General features: G+C 45.1%; 1 protein-coding gene across 1 annotated transcript; it reads left to right on the top strand.

Annotated features, from left to right (window-relative positions):
- The first annotated feature begins 5,049 nt into the window (after nt 1-5,049).
- LOC107192938 (probable chitinase 3) lies at nt 5,050-20,784 on the top strand. Its single transcript, XM_015582294.1, has 27 exons — nt 5,050-5,366; nt 5,869-6,125; nt 6,205-6,258; nt 6,602-7,218; nt 7,467-7,652; nt 7,754-7,901; nt 8,016-8,372; nt 8,458-8,951; nt 9,011-9,428; nt 9,510-9,840; nt 10,040-10,293; nt 11,026-11,393; nt 11,815-12,126; nt 12,194-12,362; nt 12,562-12,773; nt 13,276-13,612; nt 13,718-14,104; nt 14,509-14,811; nt 15,088-15,299; nt 15,394-15,672; nt 16,107-16,292; nt 16,654-16,942; nt 17,233-17,606; nt 18,001-18,429; nt 18,930-19,406; nt 19,974-20,099; nt 20,626-20,784. The coding sequence occupies exons 1-27, from the start codon at nt 5,050-5,052 to the stop codon at nt 20,782-20,784; spliced, it is 8,052 nt and encodes a 2,683-aa protein (XP_015437780.1).
- Nucleotides 20,785-21,643: the final 859 nt, after the last annotated feature.

Below are 21,643 nucleotides of genomic sequence, written 5' to 3'. Positions count from 1 at the left end.
GATGAAATTATACGCAACGATAATTTATCGATCGATTATACAAGACTCTGGTTGCAGGTCCCCGGCGTAAACGGTCTCTCGAGCGAACGATGATAACTCCGGAGACAGCGAAGTGTCTCGTCGTCGCGTAACTATTCGAAACAGGACGAGAAAAAAAAACAAAGCACGAACGACGATCGCTGCTCCCGGCCAAGGTGATCGTGGCTAGTTCATTCGAATGTGACGTGAAACTTTAAGTGGAAAAAGAGAGTCCGCTAGTTGCATAGCGAGTCGCGGATGTCCGAGTTGAAACATTTTTGTAGTCTGTGCAATAACCTCGAGAAATCATCACGGTGAGATTATGATTATTTCGAATCAAGATCGTCGAGCACTACCATCGAATACTGATTAGAATCGTTTTCAGGTAATACAGACATCGTTTCAACCGGAAGAAATCAACCTCCCGATGATCGTTGACGAGTACACGCGTCGTATCCATTGCGGAACGTTCCTGAAGAAGAAGTACGACGTACATTACCTGCTGAAACTATTTGACCAGATCTGATAATGAAAGGAAATGAGAAATACAGGCTCGTCTCGATTATTGTCTCGAGAACGGGTGTCCCCGCCGTGACAATAATCGTGTAGAACAAGCCAGACGATAATCGAGAGAAGTCTGTATTATTCTTCAACGATATGATAAATGCGTGGAAGCTGAACGGAAATGATTTGTATATAATACTGACTCCGTAACTTTTATTATATGGTAACAGAATAATGACAATACTCTGATTATGAGTAATGAACTCTGGTCTCATACTTTTGACCTGTAGTGTATAAATATGTATCTTCACGCATCGCCACGATCCATCATTTGTCTCTGTACACATCCAGACCATAAGTCTTCGCCTGCTTATTATAGGTATCGTGGACCCTGGGGGGCATTTCGGGGAACGAGTGTACATACGCGTTTAACCCTTCGTGCCCCAGGCTGAACAAGTATCACGTCTTGAGGTTCCTCTCGTCGGACGAATCAACGGAGAACCGTGCGACAGATGTTCCATTCCCCGTGGAACATCGCGAGATAGCAATACGAAGAATCATCGGTACCAACACAGCCGAAAAAGACAATCTCGTTGCAAGAAGATGGAACAGAGGTTCTAGAACATATATAATTCCAAAGTGAGCGCTGAAGAGATCTAAGGGCCGTTCTAGTTACATTGATTCCTTAATCTTTAGTCCAACTTTTTCAGATTCAAAACTCACACGCACAACTACCCTCAAAAATTCGTATAATACTTTAACCAAAGAAGGTATTGAACAGACAAAATTTTGAAAGTGAGTCGGTGAGTCAAGAAAGTTTGGGAAGCCTGTTCGTATTTGTGTTTAACTAAATAAAACAGACGTGTTACAATCTACCCCAGGCTGGGTCACATTCTAACAAAAGTACAGATTTGTTTAAGATCAACTTAGATGTCTAAGTATCAAAGATTTTGTCACATATTTCCGCTCAATGAGTTGACCAAATCTATGAGCAGTAAGTCACGCAAACTATTTCCCGATTGAAGGAAACACTCTCGAGAAAAGATTGTTAAAACGTTTTTTTTTTGTTTTTTCTTACAGTCTGCCCTGGTCTCCCTACATACGTAAACCGTGGGTTCTCGTGTTCTCCTACCGTGGTCAAGGACGTTTGGAGACAGGGTCCGCGTAGGGTGCGGGTCGAGGGGTCCACGGCGATGGAGAGTAGGTATATATATGGGCGTCCCCGCGCGTTCGGAATACCAGATTCATGCAAGTTAGCCCTCCCCGCGAAGCGGGTGGCGCGCGCTGTTAAAAAATTCATCTCGGCCGGTGTGTACGCTCGAACGAAGCAGAAGGAGGAGGAGGAGGAGGGAAGAAGTGTACGTCCGATCGGGGGACGATCGGCGGCTTCTCAATCATCCTGTTCAGTGCAGTAGAATCGAGTGCCATTTGCGCTTCGCCGAGCGTCCTGTCTTGTACAATCGACCAGATTCGTGGTTCTACCGACGAACAACAGAACTTGGACCCGTTCCTCCGGAGAACGTTCGTGCATCCGCTTCGGGGGCAAGGTTCGTTCTTTAGCTTTTAAATCAGTTTTTCTTTCTTTTATTCTTGCATCGATGGAAAAATCGACGTAGGTGTATACAGTATCGGGGCAATGTTTTCGGACGAAAACCATTTCCTGTGTTATTTGAATCGGGGACTTAAATCGGTATGATTTTGATACCGGTGTTATGCCATTGAAGCTGTACCGAAACCGATATATTAACGAAAACCGAAATAAATATCGGTATTTTTTCGTAAAATTGGTGGATTTATCCTAATAAGCAAAAAAAAAAAGGATCGTAAGATTATTTAGAAAAAAAATAAGATTGTAAGATTACTCATTAATGGATTTATCGTAATAAGGAAAGAAAGGATCGTAAGGTTACTCATTGGTGATACGGAACATTTTGTATCTCTACGTTCTCGCGGACAAATTGCGGCTTTCGTTACTCGCGCTCTTGATTTATTGCCGCTCGAGATCATTTCCGAAAGATAAAAGCACGAGGAAAGAAAAGAGACGGCGACGACCGTTCAAACGGACAGGGCGTATGCGTATATGTATTAAGCAATCGTCGTGGAGTTCGTGATTCTCGTTATCCCGTATGTTACGATAGTGTCACGTTTCGTGGTGGAATTAATTCGAGCGATACGCGGTGTCCAGTTAAGAGTTAAATCCCTCGGGATGTCGTTCGGTGCTAGTCGATATAAAAAAATCTGTGATATTTTTGCATTTATTACATAAAAGCTCGTCGGTGTAAGTAATCGTTTCTGTCATCGTTACAGGGAGAATCTAGCGGAAGACGCGCAATGAGTCTGTATCGCGATGAACGAGTTTGGATCGTGTGGATAATCACTTAACACTTTACTGACCGATCGCCTATTAACCTTTAGAGATCGAGCAGGTTTTTTTTTCATTAATTTTTGTATTATCCAGTTAGAATGTTACATTTGTCATAACTAGATTGCGAATTTTTATGCAAAATAAGATTTTTTAAAGGATTTCATATAGACAAGAATAAAAGTAGACATTTCTTGGTTCCCTTAAATATCTTATTGGGTTAAAAATAAAATAGAAAACTTGTTGCCTCCGATGAAAATTTTGTCTTTTATTGTATAACACAGAGCTCTATATGTTATAAATGAATAAAATCCGTTAATTATTTTAAAATAACAATCTGGCATTAAAGGGTTAACAGACTTTTAAATTTCAGTACTTCTGGATCATTTACCATTAGCATTTCTTGCTATTTTCCAATTAATGTTATTCCCTACTGTGGTTGAACTGCAGTTTAATAATAGTTCCTTGGCTGGTGATCGTTGGTTTTACTAAACATATTAAGTTAGCAACCGATAGGTAATGTCTTAAAAGAGCAGAACGCCGCAAACGAACTCTCATGCACCGTCTGTTTCCCTTTTATTCGACACAGAAACGTCTTGTCCATCCACGATTGATATGTCGGGAGCGTGCACCGTCTGCACAAATGACCGAAGACGAGCTGGCAAAGGTTGTCCTTTGTCGCCGTTGGCCACTTCCACCTACGAGCCACGCATTTTTAATGCCTAAACACCCGCCTCGACCCGACGATTTCAGTGCCGTGTCTTTGTCCTCGAGTGAATCAGCGCGAGCGGCGGTGTTCGCATAAATTTCAATTTCTCGGTTGACGGATCGGTATTTGTTCGTGCGTTTTGTTGTTCGATCGTAAAGCATACGGATACCCCGTTGGATATGCAAACATACGTGAACCTCAAGGTTACGTGGTAGACTAATTCCGGAGAAATGACTTGTCCCCTCCATTGGAACAGAAAATTCTTCTCCATCCATTCTCTGTCGGGTCTCCTGAATTCTTTGGTCGAGCTCGTTTTTCAGTTTACTCGGGGTAGAAGTAAAAAGACTCTTTCGTCTATGATCTCATCCTTTCCCTATTACTCGAACATAACTGTACAAGTTGCGATAAATCGAAAAAAGTGGCGTTGGGGAAAAGGCCTTCTACCATTTGAATTCGGAAGTTTCTGAAATTTATGCATTTTAACATTTATTTCAGTACTTGAAATAAATTTACCAAGTGGTAGGTGGCCCTTATCCTATTTCACTTCAAATTCCGTACTTCCACTGAGTTCTTATTAAATATAACCCAGATAGCAAATGACGCCTTGAAGACGGCTTAAAGACGTTTTAGACCTAAAAATGGCCGTAAAATAGGCGTCTTTAAGGCGTCATGTGCTATCTTGGAGTAAAATAATCAGTCAACGGAATACAACATTAAGTCGTTGTTCGAGGTGATCAAATTAACTGAGACACCCTGTATATTCGACACTTTGTTAACGAAATGTCGGGAGCTGTCGATTAAACACGATCTGTTCGTTAAGGTTATGAGACCGTTCGCGGTTGTTGTGTGGCGTGTCGATCATTCTTTCGAAACCAGCGTGCAGTTCTGGTCGTTACTGTGATTGAACTTGGCCGAGCTCAATTATCGAAGGCCGAGGTCTCTTGTCATTCCGAGCACACCCTGTTCTATATTTTTCTTTTCCGGTCCCCCTCGGTGCACACGCGCGTTTCGAGTGCAGGACAGGTTTGGCGGGCGCCGCGAACCGACACGACGCGACGCAACGGCGACGAGAATCCCTGCTGTGTACTCGTTGTATCCGATTTTCTCCGTGTCTTCCACTAGGAAAATTAATCACCCATGTACTTAACACCGGTTGGCTAGTTAATTCCCGTGTTAAAGAGTTACTTTGCACCCACGATTTGTACACTCAGACGGTTAACAACCCAGGAACGGCCCGAATTAAACTAAGCTCAAAGAAACGCATGTTTTAGTTACTTTTATTGACTGGTCTCGTTGAACGGAACAATAAACACATTTCATATGATAACTGGCGATCGATCGAGAATTCCATGGTAGTTCCCGTAAGCGTAGCCCGTTCAATAACCGCGCAAACCGTTTGAAAATGTATGTGCACTGTTCTCCAGTCACCGTTATCGTTTCCTATTATTTCTTTTAGATGACAGTACTGCTGGTTTTGGTCCTGGCGGGCCTGTCGGCCGCGGGACCATCTTACCGGATACCAACATACGAATTGCTACCACCGCCGCCATGGGACCCGAATTTCAAACAGACGGACGTGGAGATGATCGAAGTGCCGCCGTTTCAAAGGGGCGCCGTCGAGAGTCCACCGATGATCGACAACTCCGTCGGAGGACCCGTCACCCACGAAGAATACGGATCGCAAAGATTCCCTCTGCGGGACGCTGTCGAGTTTGTACCCGCGCACGCGATGCATCATCAGGGCGGCAGTCTTCATCTGCAGGAAATGAAAGAGTTAATATCGGTTTTTACACGTCGTGTTTGTATTTGGTTGAGTCGAAGATAACTTCCATCGTGGACCGTAGAAAATTACTAAATGATTGAATAGCAATGCTAATAAGTCACAGAAATATTCGAATGATTGATATTCTTTAACAATATACATTCTGAAACGTTTATCAATAAGGATATACCGTGCAATAACCGAGCGTCCGAATAATATATCATTAATTCGAAAATAGTAATATACCTAAAATGAAACTTATGCAAATCATCTCATGAGAGTATTCAAATTCGTACAATTTAAGGATTCACAAATATTCATGTCTATGTTTTGATCCCACAAGGATGTAACTAGTAAGAGTACGAATACTTTTAGATTAGTAGATCGATATTACCTGTAAAACATTCTGTATCGGTATAAGTTCGAAAAAGGAAAACAGAATTTGTTTACGACTCAGTCTGATATTTTCGAATTTCTTCGATCGATGGATTTAAACGATGGAATGCTCCGTAGGCCCGAAGGTCGAGTGCCCTTAAGGGACGCCGTCGAGCACCGCGAGGCCCCGTTCTTCAGCGGCGTCGACCATGAATCGATCTGGATCGAGCCTCTTGCGCCACCGACCCTGACGAGGACGCAGCGAATTACCGACCCGAAAGTAATCTGTCATTTGGACTCTAGCGCTGTCCACAGAACGGAGCCGTTCTCCTTGTTCCCGCAATCGGTCCCGGATCACAAATGTTCTCACCTGGTGTACGCCGCGGCCACTTTGGGTACCATAATCATTCGATATTTTAAGCATTCTCATTAAGACACCAGAAATTACAATAATCATTGCTTTCCAATTTCCAGACCCGGAGAGGTTGACCGTTGTCTCGAGGGATCGTGAATACGACGAAATCAAGGGTAACAATTTTTTTTTATCGAGTTCCACGATGAAATTTAACCAGTTCGCTACCAGCGTCACATATGTGTGACGCTCCAAGTTCCATGTCATCATACTTTCTTAGATAAAAAAAGGAACAGGTTTTCCAATATTCACCTATATTTCGGGTCAGTCGTTGTCTCTGTTTTGTGTATTTTTAATTTCTGATCAAAAAGTTAAGGATATCACATTGAATAGAATACTGAAAATCTAGCATAGTCTATGACGAACATTTTCGAAATAATGTTGTGGTAGCGAACTGGTTAAGTATACCACCAGAAAATTCGTTGGTTCCCTTCAATCTATATCGAAGGATTCGTACAGGTGGATACAAATCGGTAACGGGACTTCGATTAAGGGATCCAGCGTTGCGGGTATTCGTCTCGATCTCAGCTCCGAACAGAGGAAAATTATTCTCCGAGGTGACCAAAAATCACTGTAGCCTACACTGCGAGAGATTCGCCAAATCGATTTTGAGCTTCCTCAAAGATCACGATTTCGACGGCGTCGAGATCGACTGGGAGACCTCGTCGGAGAATCCAGGCGTTCTGAAGTTACTTCTGAACACTCTGAAGAAGAATCTTGTTCCTCACGGATACAGCCTAGCGGTTGCGCAGAGACCCAGCGATCCGGTGGATCCAGAGATCAGCTCCGTGGTCGATTTGCTTCTGTTCCGAGCATGGCGGGAAAGTCCCGCTTTTCGAAGGGAGAAACTCGCTCTTCATCCGGCCCCGTTGAGATACGTCGCTCGTGTGACGAACAAATGGATCGATCGAGTGCCACCCGAGCACAGATCGAAGATCATTCTTGGTCTGCCCGTATTCGGCCAGGGATACACCTTGAAATTCGGGAACTTCACCGACGCAGGCGCACCTATCGTTGGTCCTGGGAACGGGGATCTTTATGCCAAACAATCGAACGGAAGGCTGGCTTATTACGAAGTAGCTATTTATGATAAATTATACAGGGTGTAAGAAAAATGTTGAAGTACCTGGAAATGGGAGACTCGTGAGGTGATTTGAAAGAAGTTTTTTCTTAGAAGAAATTTTATTCGAGGCTTCGTTAATATCTGGAACAAAGCCTCCGATAACATTTTATACCATTTCCGGGTACTCCAATATTTTTGTTACACCCTGTATAATCGTCTGGAGGTATGGTAAAATAACACATTTGTTATAATTAATTCAAGGTCTGCGAGAAATTGGAGGATGATCGGTGGAACTCCGGGAGGGACGAAGAAGGACCGTATATAAAACGTGGAGATCAATGGATCGGTTACGAAGATCCGATCGCGGTGAAAATTAAAGTAGCCTATGTTCGATCGGTCGGACTAGGTGGCGTTTCCGTGTGGTCCCTCGATATGGATGATTTCCAGGTACAGCGATATACAGTACAGTATATCCTTGATAAGTGTTTGAAGACTCCTCGACACTGGAATCATTCTCTCATTTTTTCTTTCCTATACAATTCCTTTAGGGTATCTGCGGGAATCCATGGCCAATGCTGAACGCCGCGACCGAATCGATAGGGTTCTACGATGAAACCCAATTGGGAAAATGCTCCTCCGTTGACGGTCTGTTTGCCGATCCAGACGACTGCTCGAAGTTCTATTCCTGTCACGAAGGTACCATACGAAGCAGAAATAAAACACGATGCCCCAGACAAGGCTAATTATTAGAATAGATCATCAAAATAGATTGTCAGAATAATCTTGGAATATTTCTTCACCTTGTATCAGGTGTACAGTATCATGGCAGTTGCGGATACGGGAAATATTTCGATCCCGAGGACGGTCGTTGCACGAACACGATCTCGGAAGTTTGTAAATACAGTCAGACGAATCGTATTCAGGTGCAAAGTTCCCAGACAGATGCAAGAGACCCACAACCAGAGAATCTGGAGATATCGACGAACAAAGGGCCACGAGTGGTCTGCTACATAACCTCTTGGTCTCTGTACCGGAAAGGGGATGGAACGTTCCCGCCTGAACGCTTGGATCATCGTCTCTGCACCGATGTGATCTACGCGTTCGCTGGTTTGAATCCAGACACCTTGCTACTGCAACCGTTCGACCCTTGGGCCGACATAGAAAACAGTGATTAAATTTTACATATCACCACAAAAAGAATGTTTTTTTTTTTTTTTAATAACTGAATTAACGACATTCGAAATTCTTGTAGACCTCTATGAGCGTGTGACAGGAATCAATGGAAAGTCTCGAGTGTTGCTAGCGATCGGTGGTTGGACGGACAGCAGCGGGGACAAATATTCACGGTTGATCAGCAGCGTAGCGACACGTCGGAAGTTCGTCGCCGCGACGATCAACTTTCTGCGGAAGCACAACTTCGACGGGCTCTCGTTCGAGTGGAACTACCCGAAATGTTGGCAGAGCGATTGCAGAAAGGGTCCAGACTCCGACAGGCCGAACTTCACCAAGCTGATCCGTGAACTGAAGAACGAGTTCGATCAGCAACAACCGAAACTCACGTTAGCGGTCGCTTTGTCAGGTTACAAAGAGGTGATCGACAGAGCGTACGAGGTGGATGAGATCTCGAAGACGGTGGACTTTGTGTCGGTGATGACGTACGATTATCACGGAGCCTGGGAGTCGAGGACAGGTCATCTGTCGCCTCTGTTTGGACGACCAGGCGACGTCAATCCGTATTACAACGTCGTAAGTGTTTGAGGATTCGGAATGAAATCGCAAAAATGTAACGCTCGAAATTTCTACAGAACTCCACGATGGAGTACCTCGTCGGACTAGGTGCAGAAAAGTCGAAGCTTCTTGTGGGCGTGCCTCTGTACGGTCAAGCTTATCGCCTGTCCAGCAACGAGTCAGTCGAATTGGGTGACCCGGCGACCGGACCCGGAGCATCCGGAGAATTCACCAGACAGCCTGGTATGCTTGCGTACTACGAAATCTGCGACAGGCTGAAGAACAAAGGATGGAAGCACGGATCAGGCCCAAGCGCTTATCACAAAGACCAATGGGTGGGCTTTGACGACAGGGAGAGCGTCTACGCGAAAGGAGAGCACATATTACAGAACGGTTACGGAGGAGCTGCCCTGTGGACCGTCGACCTGGACGACTTTTTAAATCGTTGTTGCGAGGAATCGTTTCCTCTGTTGAAGACTATGAACCGTGCATTGGGTAACGAACCGTGTTTAAGGGACTGTTAACCGTTTGAAGTGCATCGAACGAAGCGTTACACGATTCTCCGTTTATATGTAGGACGTCTGAAGACCAAACCAGCGGAGAATTGTCGAAGACCAACAGAGCCAGTCACGCCGCAACCACCGACCCTGACCACGCACAGCGACGCTGTAGAGGACACGCCACGACCCACCACACCAATGGCCAAACCGACCACCTGGCCAGCTTGGTCGCCGAGCACCAGCACCCAAGGAACCACCTGGCCAAGTTGGTCCCCGAAACCCAGCACGACCACCCAAGGGACCACCTGGCCGAGTTGGACTTGGACGCCGGAGGCCAGCAAAATGACCGAGTCCACTACACGGAGCAGCGTGTCCTGGACGTGGACCTCGACCAAGTACGCTTCTACGTAATCTCGTTGCATAGGAAACCCAAGATTTTGCAAAAATTTACTAGACGCCACATAAGATCATAACTGCGAAATGACGCATTTCCACCTTTTACGGCTATTTTACGTCTAAGGCGCCTTTAAGTCGTCTTTAAGGCGTCATTGGACGTCGTGTGCTATCTGGGGCACCGATCGATTTAGTTCCATATTTTTACTCGAGTACATATTGCAGGCCAACCAGCGAAGAGGCGACCGTAGAGATCACAGATGATACCCAGAAACCATTGGAAAGCTCTGAGCCAGGGAGCGCGTGCAACACTGGAGATTACACAGCAGACCCAGGAAACTGCGGCAATTATTTTAGATGTGTCCTCGGCGAGCTGAAGCGCGAACAATGCGCGCCAGGATTGCACTGGGACACCGGTCGAGGTATCTGCGACTGGCCAGCCACGGCGAAATGTCAAACGGGAACCGGTAAGGCTGCCCAACCACTTATCGGACGGATACATATCTCAGTGAATGTTTATTTTTGTCCGATGGAAAGGAAGACGGAATCGTTCGCGAATTATTCGACAGTCAGGAAGCCCTCGCGAGCAAACTCGGATTCCGCTGGGGGAAAGAGGGGCGTAGAAGAAGTATCTCCTACCACTTAAAATTATTTCAAGTATTGAAATAAATGTGAAACCGAATGTTAATTTAGCATAAATTTCAGTAACCCCCAAAACTAAATGGTAGGGGGCCTATCTTACTTAATCCCGTAGCGAAAGCCAAGTTTGCATTACAGGATAGTTTGGTACGTAACGGAATTCCTGTATACCGAGGAATTCAACGAACGTTGATACACGTGTATACATTAAGGGCGTTTCGTGTGAGGAATTAAACGCGTAATGTCTCTAGACAATACGAACAAATGCTTGTTAGTGACAGCGTAAACCTGTTTGCCGTGTCGTCACTCCTGCGCAGATTTTTCTACCGATGTTGTAACCACCGCCTCCAGGCTAAAGGTTGCGGTAGCATCTTCCCTCTTGTAAATCATTCAGTTAACACTAGACAATCGTGACGGTTTAATCACGCTGCTGTCAAAAATGATCAATTTTCTTCGGGGCGTTCTTCTTTTAATATGGATCGGTTCAAGTTCGCCCGAAGTGTACAAAATTTCTCGTCCGCGTACTGAAAGCAAAACAACGATGATACTTCCTCGATCAGGTTCCACGACCCAGAGGCCATCGTGGACCACCACCACCGCCTCCACGGTGACAAGCACCACGCGTAGACCAACCAGACCACCACCCTCAGCGACCACCACTCAGCGTGCGTCCACGCAGAGACCAATCGTTGCTGAGAACCCGAATCGTATACCAGAGAAGAGCTGTGAACACGGCCAGTATTACCCGTATCCGGACTCGTGCACGAACTTCCTGGTCTGCGTGAATGGGAACCTGGTCTCGCAACAGTGCGGGCCAGGATTGAATTGGAACAAGGAGAGGAGCATGTGCGACTGGGCGTTCAAGAACCCCTGCGTCGACAAACCGATGAAAAACGCCGCGCTGGTCTCGGCTGACGCTAAATCGAGTGTGAGATTTCTACTTGCGTACTTAGAAATGGGCATTATCTAGATAAAAAGTTATTTAAACAACGACTCGAATGAAATATCAGTTATCTTCATCCGTTATTCGGAACTTCGACTAACTCGATTTATCTTATTCGAAACACCGGGGGTAAATCAATTTTTTGAAGTGAATTTATTCGACGGTGAAAAATAATATTTTTATTCGAAGGGAATTTATTCGCCGGCGAAAGATAATTTTTATGCAATGCGTACACAGCTCTTGGAAATTTATACAGGATGATGGGAAAAGTAGATAGTACTTGCCGCGAACGATGAAAATAAATCCTGAGTCGAAAAATTCGTATTTTCAAAGTTATAAAGAATTTTTTGGTTCAGTTGAAGTGAGTGATTTTCTCACAGTTTTTTTTTCTTCAAATTCTTCGCAGCCCTGCATTCCTGGCAGTTACACCAACGTTCCAGGAGACTGCGAAAGTTATCAGGCCTGCCTGTGGGGCCGCCACGAGGTTTTCCATTGCGCCCCCGGATTGCATTTCAACAAGAACACTCGAATATGCGATTGGCCTGCCCGAGCCAACTGTCAGGACGACGTCTCCACGGAGATCCAAAACAACGGGGAATCGGATAGCAAACCGATTTCGTCGAGCACCCAGAAACCCTGGGAGCCAAGCACCACGACCACCTTACCGTCGCCGACAATAGATCCCGAAGAAGTTTCTCCACTTTCTGGATACTACAAAGTAATCGTATATCTAGCGTGAAAAATCATCGTATACGCGATATTGATCGAACACGTTTATTCGTTAGGTGGTTTGCTACTTTACGAACTGGGCCTGGTATCGACGAGGAATCGGTCGTTATCTTCCCGAGAATATCGATCACACATTGTGCACGCATATCGTCTACGGATTCGCCGTGCTGGACTATTCAGAGCTGACCATCAAGGCCCACGACTCGTGGGCCGACTACGATAACCGTACGTAACAATAATATTATAATAATAATAATAATTTATGGTAACGGGCGTAAATTTGCCCAATATACATATTTGAATAGCAGAAATAACAGTGATTTCTCGATGTATGCGACACGAGCAATGTAATCGTGTAGAACTCGTCGAACACTGTTAACTGCGATTTAACGGAACAAACGAATATCGATCTCGCCCCGTGCAGGTTTTTACGAGCGCGTTGTCGCGTACAAGAAGCGAGGCCTGAAGGTCTTGCTCGCGCTGGGCGGTTGGAACGATTCCGCCGGTGATAAATACAGTCGTCTCGTCAACAGTCCAGCCGCCCGTAGGAAGTTCATCGCCCATGCCGTACAGTTTCTCGAAAAGTATGATTTCGACGGACTGGACCTCGACTGGGAGTATCCTGTTTGCTGGCAAGTCAGTGAAAGACCCATTGTTCGACATTTCATTACCTCTAACAATTTTTGCAACTCCCTCAACTATCTTAACACTTCTCCAAACTCCTTTGGGCTTTCTACTCCAGCTTGGTGACTTCTCATAACTTTCTTTTCTCTTCTTCTCTTCTTCCTTTTCTTTAAACCCTACCTATTTTTACGTTTTCTAGCATATTTTCTTACTGACACCCAACACCTGCAACTTTATACTCTATACTCTATAGTGTAGAGTCTATAGTATAGTAGCAATAATAATAATGTAAATTTATTTTATGGGAAGTCCCCTTTGTTATATGAGAGAGATACGGAATATACAGTATAGTACGAAATATTTTCCTGAAAATTTACTTTAAAATATAGAGTATAGACTTACATTTCCGATACTTACACCGATATTTACATTTTCCGGGATCGTCGATACTGGACCACTCTGTAAAGAAATACGAAGATCGTAAAAAACGACTACTGTTTCCGTTCTTTTGCAGGTCGATTGCGGCAAGGGGCCTGCCTCCGACAAACAGGGATTCGCGGACCTGCTGATGGAGCTGAGCAACGAGCTGAAACCGAAAGGATTGCTGCTCAGTGCAGCCGTCTCGCCGAGCAAGAAAGTGATCGACAAGGGTTACGACGTGCCAGCCCTGGCCAAATACTTGGACTGGATCGCGGTGATGACATACGACTTCCACGGCCAATGGGACAAGAAGACAGGTCACGTGGCGCCACTGTATTATCATCCGGACGACGATTACACGTACTTCAACGCGAATTACTCGATCCACTATTGGATCGCGAAAGGCGCCCCTCGCCGATCGATCGTGATGGGTACGTATTTTTTTCGGAAGGAATCTACAAGCTTTTCTCGATTATTGTCCAAGCGTTCTCCCCACTACTAGGGGCAGGCTTAGGTTAAGATTTTTTGCGGCCCAGGGTCTTTCTCGATAAACGATCCCAGCGCGGGAACAGGTTTGAATGTGCCAGCCAGCGCCGGCCAGGCCGGTGAATTCACCAGAGCGGCTGGGTTTCTATCGTACTACGAGATCTGCGACAGAATACGAAATCGTGGCTGGACCGCCGTTCAAGATCCCGAACGGAGGATGGGCCCGTACGCTTACAAGGGTAACCAATGGGTCAGTTTCGACGACGCAGAGATGATAGAACAGAAAGCACAGTTCGTCAGAGATATGGGCCTGGGCGGCGGTATGATCTGGGCCTTGGACCTTGACGATTTCCGTGGTCGTTGCGCGGATGGACCACATCCGCTGATGCGTGCACTTCAACAGGTCCTGTCCGAAGCTCCCGAGAAAGAGGATAAACGTGAATATAATCTCATTGAACACTGTCCCTTAACCCCTTGCCTCTGAAACTGAATTTCGTAAACATGTATATTATTCGGGTTCTTTGAGTCCAAGTGAAACCACTGTTCCGCTGGTATTAATATTTAATGTTTCAAATAAATATAACACTTGCCATAAGATTAGAATTCCTTTTGTGTCTGGGAAAATGTTAAAGTAATTCTTAAGAGTGGAGTCGTAAAAGAAATCGTTTGGCAAGGGGTTAAACTTTCGTACAGTGGACTCTAACTATATTCCCACGCAAGGCACTTCCCCTTGATCAGAATTCATCGCCATTTTACTCCCCTACAGCCACGACCATGGCAATATAGTTACAGTCCATTGTAATTGCTTCACCGTTACCCCAATATTTTTTTCATTCCACAGCCGAGAAACCACCGATAATCGAAGAAGACGACTTGGATCCCCCTCCAGTGACAACCACGATTTCAAGCAGCATCGCAACGTCCACCGTGACGTCATCGACGTCGAGGGATCATCTGCCGAACGACGAATACAAAGTGATCTGTTATTTCACGAATTGGGCCTGGTATCGACAGGAAGGTGGAAAATTCTTGCCGGAGGACGTGGACACCGATCTGTGCACCCACGTATTATATGGTTTCGCGGTGCTTGACGGATCACAGCTGACGATCAAATCCCACGATCCGTGGGCCGACGTTGATAACAGTGGGTAGATCAGATTCGTGACGTAATGAAATCGATCGAGTGTCTGGTTACACGTTTATTATAACTATACTCCGGATTTTATGCATTTAGAGCCAATAGGGCTTTGTGTAATACAATAGAGAAAGATTTCTACTTTATTCTGAACCCAATAAGATATTTAAACAAAGAAAGAAATTCCAACCTTTGCTGTGGTCTTGAAAAATGATTTAAACAAATGTCATTTTGCATAAAAATCCGCAGGCTAATTGTAACTATATCACGATGAATTATTCACAGAATTCTACGAGAGAATAGCGGCCCTGAAGTCGAAGGGAATAAAAGTTCTGATGGCTATCGGGGGCTGGAACGATTCCGCGGGTGACAAGTACAGTCGTCTGGCGAATTCGCCGTCTGCGAGGCGTCGATTCATAGAGAATGTTATAGAATTCATTGAAAAGTACGATTTCGAGGGCTTGGACCTGGACTGGGAATATCCAGTGTGCTGGCAGGTATACAGACGAAATGTTGTACACATTGAAATATCGATTCCTATCACACCCAAAAATCGCATAATTTTGTAACTGACAACTTACGAATCTGCAGGTTGACTGCAAAAAGGGCCCAGCGGTGGACAAGGAAGGTTTCGCCAATTTGGTGAAAGAATTGAGCGAGGCGTTCCAGCCGAAGGGATTGTTGTTATCGGCGGCGGTCTCGCCGAGCAAACGCGTCATCGACGAAGGCTACGACGTGCCCACATTGGCGAAATACTTGGACTGGATATCCGTGATGACCTACGATTATCACGGTCAATGGGATAAGAAAACTGGTCACGTGGCGCCCATGTACCAGATGCCCAACGACTGGGAGCCGACCTTTAACGCGGTATAGCTGCTTCAAATATCTAGCGTCAGCCATAAACCTGACCGACCTTAACACTAGGTTTACGGGACGTGTGATTTTGACGCATCTCGAATGTCTTCTAATCTTGAAATTCTCTATTTGGTATACCTATCTCTATGGATGATTGAAATTTGAGTATTGCATAAAACAAGTTGTCTTTTAGTGAAAATCTGGGGTTTCGTTGACGCTTGTCCGTAGAGATACGTGTATAAAAACTGTCCGTAAACCGAGTGTTAAAGTTTATGGGTTTCGGTAGCCTAATCCTGTCATTCGATACATTTGTTAAACCAGATTTGAAATATTTCTGGCCCTTTGATTCGTGATGAATGCTCACGAAAACGTAAATTTCTTTCAACTAGTCCAGTCTTTTTATTTCCATAATCGTTAACCACCACGTTACTTCTCCTGTTTCGTAGAACTTCACCATTCACTACTGGATGGAAAAGGGCGCTCCGCCGACGAAACTCGTAATGGGCGCGCCCCTGTACGGGCAGTCCTTTTCTCTGGCCGAAAGAAGCCAGAGAGGATTGAACGCACCAACTTACGGCGGCGGAGAGGCTGGAGAGGCGACCAGAGCGAGAGGTTTCTTATCATATTACGAGGTAACGCTGTGTTCTGTCGCGCACTAATCTAATTTTAATTGCTCAAATTCAATGTACCCAAGATAGGCATACAGGGTGTCCCAAAACAGCTTCAACTCCCGGAAATGAGGGGTTCCTGGGATGATTTGGAACAGTTTTTTCTTTAGCGAAAATGTTAGGGAAAAATCCCGACCAATCAGAGCGCGAATCTGCCGGCCTAGCTCTGATTTCTCAGTGTTTTTCGTTAATATCTCGGTAATAAAGCCTGGGATAGTATTTTCGTTAAGGAAAAATTGCTTCAAATCATCCCAGGAATTCCTGATTTCCGAAAATTGAAGCTATCTTGGGAGACCCTGTATATTTACCATTCGTATCGTTGCAGATCTGCGAGAGGACCCTGAAGAAGGGTTGGTCGGTCGTGCAGGACAAGGAAAGACGGATCGGTCCGTATGCATTCAAAGGCGATCAATGGGTCAGCTTCGACGACGCTAGACAGATCAAGCTGAAAGCGGAATTGATAAAGGATCTCGGTCTAGCCGGGGGCATGGTGTGGGCTCTCGATTTAGACGACTTCAAGAACGTATGCGACTGCGAGCCGAGCCCCCTTCTCCGTACAATGAACCGAGTGCTGAGAAATTATCCGAAAGGCCCTCTGTGCCCGGTGACGACTGGTAAGCAGATCGATGGGGATTGATTTAATGTTCTAAAAATAAACGGAATCGTTAAAGGTAACTTAGGTTAGTCGTTAAAATTCAGGGACTTCTACCAAAACGTAAACGAAGGTTGTACCTTCGCCCTATATAACCCTATATAAGCTCTACCCTTATAGAAACCGAAAAAATACCGGTATTTATTTCGATTTTCGGTAATATATCGGTTTCGGTATAGCTTCAATGGCATAATACCGATATCAAAATCATACCACTTTAAGTCCCTGTTGAAAATAACGGGTTTAAATTAGAATTCACAACAATCGACGCGGGTCTATCCACCGAGGAGCCAACGACTACTGAACAACCGAGTTGGGGATGGGAACCGACTACATCTTCTTCATCTCCGGGACCGACTTATCTGCCTGCGGCGACTTCAACGTCCACGATTTCTGTGGCGGACGTCGACGATGTCGTGGAGATAGAAGCCGAGGAGAGACCGGAAGTATCCCCGCCGGAGGACTGCCACGGCCGTTTATTCGTGCCGCACAAAAAAGACTGCTCCAAGTACTTTTTGTGCAATTTCGGCAGACTAACGGAGCACTCGTGCCCGTCTGGGCTTTACTGGAACGAGGACCGTTGCGACTGGCCGGAGAATTCAAAGTGCAAAGAGACCCAGCGGCAGGTTAGTGATCCACATCGAATATATTGTAACAGTAAAATCCAACTAGAAGTTAAATGGAACTTTAACAGTGTCTTTTAAGAGAACGGTTTACTCAAGACCCATGGTTCCTTTAAGACTTTTATTCCTCGCGATGAGTACTATACGATAGCATAGAAAAACAATTTTGACCTTTTGACTTTGATTGTCAAGGTTAAGGTCAATTTTGCGGTCCATTGTTTTAACAGATCTCCACCGGTCCAGGGGTGAAGAATCCCGCTATGGTGGTCGTAACATATAATTTTTATGCACTCTGTAGATGTTCTCCCGTGGTGAACGTTCGGTATCGCTGAAGTCTAAACTCTCTAAACAACATTTAACAGACAGTCGAGCTTACAGATTCGTTTTTATTCAACAGTCGAACGAGTTGCTGTCTGGAATCGGCTCCACGAAGAAGACCGAGAAGAAGGTTATTTGTTACTTGATGAAATGGTCTCGGAAGCGAACAGGCGGCGGACAGTTCTTGCCGGAAGACATCGTGCCCAACACGTGCACGCATATCGTTTACGGTCTATCGACCCTGGACACGGAACGGTTGACAATACAGAATCCTGCGGGTGACGAGCAAAGGGAAATGCTCGACAAGATCGCGAACATCAAGAGCAGGACTGGCGTGAAAGTTCTGCTCGGCTTGGGCGGTTGGGAGGAGTCAAAGAATGGGAAATACAGTAAACTGGCGCACAACACGTTCGAACGACAGAAGTTCGCCCGTCACGCCTCTCGATACCTCGAGGCTCACGGATTCGACGGTCTTGATCTTATTTGGGAGTACCCGGTGTGCTGGCAGGTAAACGATTAAGGCACAGACACGATATAAGAATAGACCTAACATCTTATGGGACTTGGTGTACCACGAAAATTACGCTGGTTCGAACGCAAGAGCCTCCTACCGCTGGATAAATTTATTTCAAATACTGAAATAAATATTAAACCGAATTTTAATTTGGAATAATTTCAGTAATTCCGAGACCAAGTGGTAGGAGGTCTTTCCCTTACATCACTTTTTCCCCTGGTGGTAGTCGAGTTTGCTCGTGAGGGTACATACATTATTGCTCCTGTTTCCGCTAACAAAGAAAGGAATACAGTGGACTCTAACTATATTGCCACTAGACATATTGCCACGTAAAGGCACTTCTCCTTCAACACCTTTCGGGCTCACTCTATTACATGGTCGGGGCTGTACAGTTAGAATCCACTGTAACTACAAGAATTCCTTTTATTTCCTGGGAACTATTGACGATAAAGTAAATGTGTCGCTGATGATAACTGACATTTAATGATCCGCAGGTCGATTGCAACCGTGGGCCAGCCAGCGACAGAAAAGCCTTCGCGCTGCTGCTGAGGGAACTGAACGCGTTGTTCGAGCCGAAAGGTCTTCTGTTGTCCGCGACAGTATCCGCGGGCAAACGTGTGATCGACGTGGCCTACGATGTCCCCTCTTTGGTCAAGTATCTTGACTGGATCGGCGTGGCCAGCTACGATTATCACGGGCCCTGGGAGCACAGGACCGGACACGTGGCTCCGCTATATCCGAGTCCAAACGAACGAATGACTCATTCGAACGTCAACTTCTCGATAACCTATTGGCTCGAGCAAGGTGTACCGAGCAGCAAGCTCGTTATGGGTATACCGAGTTACGGTCAGAGTTTCACCTTGGTAGAGACACCAGAGGTGAACGTAATACCGGGCCTAAACGCACGATCGTCTGGGCCTGGACATCCTGGGGAGTCCACGAAATCGGCTGGCTTCCTTGCCTACTACGAGGTTAGCGACTGCCAGAAGTATCCTGTCAAACTGTAATTTCACTGTATCTTTGTCATAACTTTCGTCGGGATTGGTTAGAAACTGAACAGATTACTTTTATACGAGAAGATCGTTGATATCACCAAGTCTGAAGAAGCAGTGTATCCCCAATACGGGTATATCAAGAATTTGTTCGTATTATATAGTTTTACAAAGATACGTCGAAAGTACAGTTTGGCAGGAAACTTTTGGCAGCCACTAAAGTCATCGTATTTTTTTATGAATTCATATAATTATCCAGCATTTGTTGGATCTGAATTTTAAATCCCCTCTGCTTCTTCGGCTGTTTGCAAGATCTTACCGCGCACGACATCGCTAATAATATTAGTAAATGCTAAGCAGAGTATCATTTGAGCCACCGTAAATGTTTGCGGATAAACAAAGATTTGATCGTAACGCAAACATTCGTACACCGCGACGAATGGAGCGGTGTGCCCGACCTAAATCATCCCCGCAGCTGTTATCTATTTCAATATTTTCTATCCAACTCGAGGAAGATACTAATAATATCTGTACCGCCTCTTCTAGATATGCAACAACGTGAAAAATCGTGGGTGGTCCGCGATCAAAGATCCAAACGGTTTGATCGGACCTTACGCCACGAAGGGGAATCAGTGGGTCAGTTACGACGATGTGTCCACTGTGCTGCGGAAGGTAATCTTACATGTTAACAGTAAACCTACCGAACCATTCAGAAAGAAAGGAATTGGAACGGCAAAATCGATCATTTTAGTCCGGTGGTGGTAGTATGTTTAGTCAGGGCCGTTCCTAGGTTATTAGCAAAAACAATATGGCCGCCCTTATTAATTTAATATTATTTAATTACTGCTGTGTTTACTTTTATATCTATATAAAGTATGTTTAAGTAGTCTTAATCTGTATACATAATTTTTTAACAGTTATAATGCAAAGGAATATTTTTTAAATTCTATTTTCATAAAATGAAACAGAGATATCCTTAAAAGAGAAATAGTTTTGTTTAAGAAGAATATTTTATTCTATACATGTATAATAAATAGTCTACGACCACCCCTGGGTTTGGCTGCCCAGGTGCGAAGGCATCTTTTACACCCCCGCCAGAAACGGCCCTGGCTTTAGTGTTAAAATTCTCGAGGGTTCTGTTATTGAAATACAATCTTCTGTGATCATTGTTAAACGACCGTTTACACGTGTCCATCAGGCCGAGCTGATCAACGATCTGAATCTGGCCGGAGCGATGATGTGGTCCATGGATCTGGACGACTTCAAGAATGGCTGCGGTTGCGGCAGGTATCCTCTGCTGAGGGCGTTGAGCCAAGAGCTCAGAGGCAAACGACAGCCTAGAATGGACTGTACTTGAGGAACGAGATCCGACAATTCACGCGAATCGGTTCACGGATGACAATTCTCATCGACGTCGCGCCTTTCCCTTTCATGGATCTCTCGACAAATCTCGGATCTTTCGAGAAAGTCTCGACCAGAATTATTGCGACGTCGTTCGACCGATTCAACCCTCACGGACCAGAATATTGTTGGGTATCGACGTGATTATCCGTACGGGACGAGGTTATATACCGAGACGTAAAAGTACACGTACTTATATCGTTTACTTAAATTACATTTCCCCCATGACTGATAACCTGCCTACGCCATTGTTGTTTTTTTTTTTTTTCGATTTATATGCGTACGGATTGATTGCGTGCCGTTGTGCAGATTCAGGGGAACCGAAGCAGAGTAGAATTTCATTTACTGTGTCGACAGTTTCGGTGGATGAAAAATGAGTTAAAACGTGTTACGAACGTTTATTAGGTATTAACGGTTTGCTGCTTCTGGAAGGATTTTTATAAGCCGACGAAAATGTGATGATCGAACAGTCCAGTAATCGAGGCGTTGCGCGCGGGCGAATTTATTCCGGCGACAAGCGACTTTCGTCCATCCTTCTCGCGAATATGTTCGCTCGTGGAGCGACGTAACGTGAGATAAAGTATTTACAATACTTCGATTCATTGCGATGTATTGGCCAATTACGTAAATTGTGAGTCACGAGTTTATCTGAAATTAGAAAGAAAATAGAAAACTCGATGGATACGGCGGAAAATTTTCGCGGGGATTCGAATATCATTGGGGCAAACGGAAAAAAATGAATTCTTTCGGATGACGCACTCGCAACTGTTTTTCACGGTAAACGGTAAGGTAAACAGATGCGCAATGCGTCCTCC

This window comes from Dufourea novaeangliae, unplaced genomic scaffold (assembly GCF_001272555.1).
Source record: "Dufourea novaeangliae isolate 0120121106 unplaced genomic scaffold, ASM127255v1 scaffold439, whole genome shotgun sequence".
Taxonomy (NCBI): domain Eukaryota; kingdom Metazoa; phylum Arthropoda; class Insecta; order Hymenoptera; family Halictidae; genus Dufourea; species Dufourea novaeangliae.
This window is presented reverse-complemented; position numbering and strand designations above follow the sequence as displayed.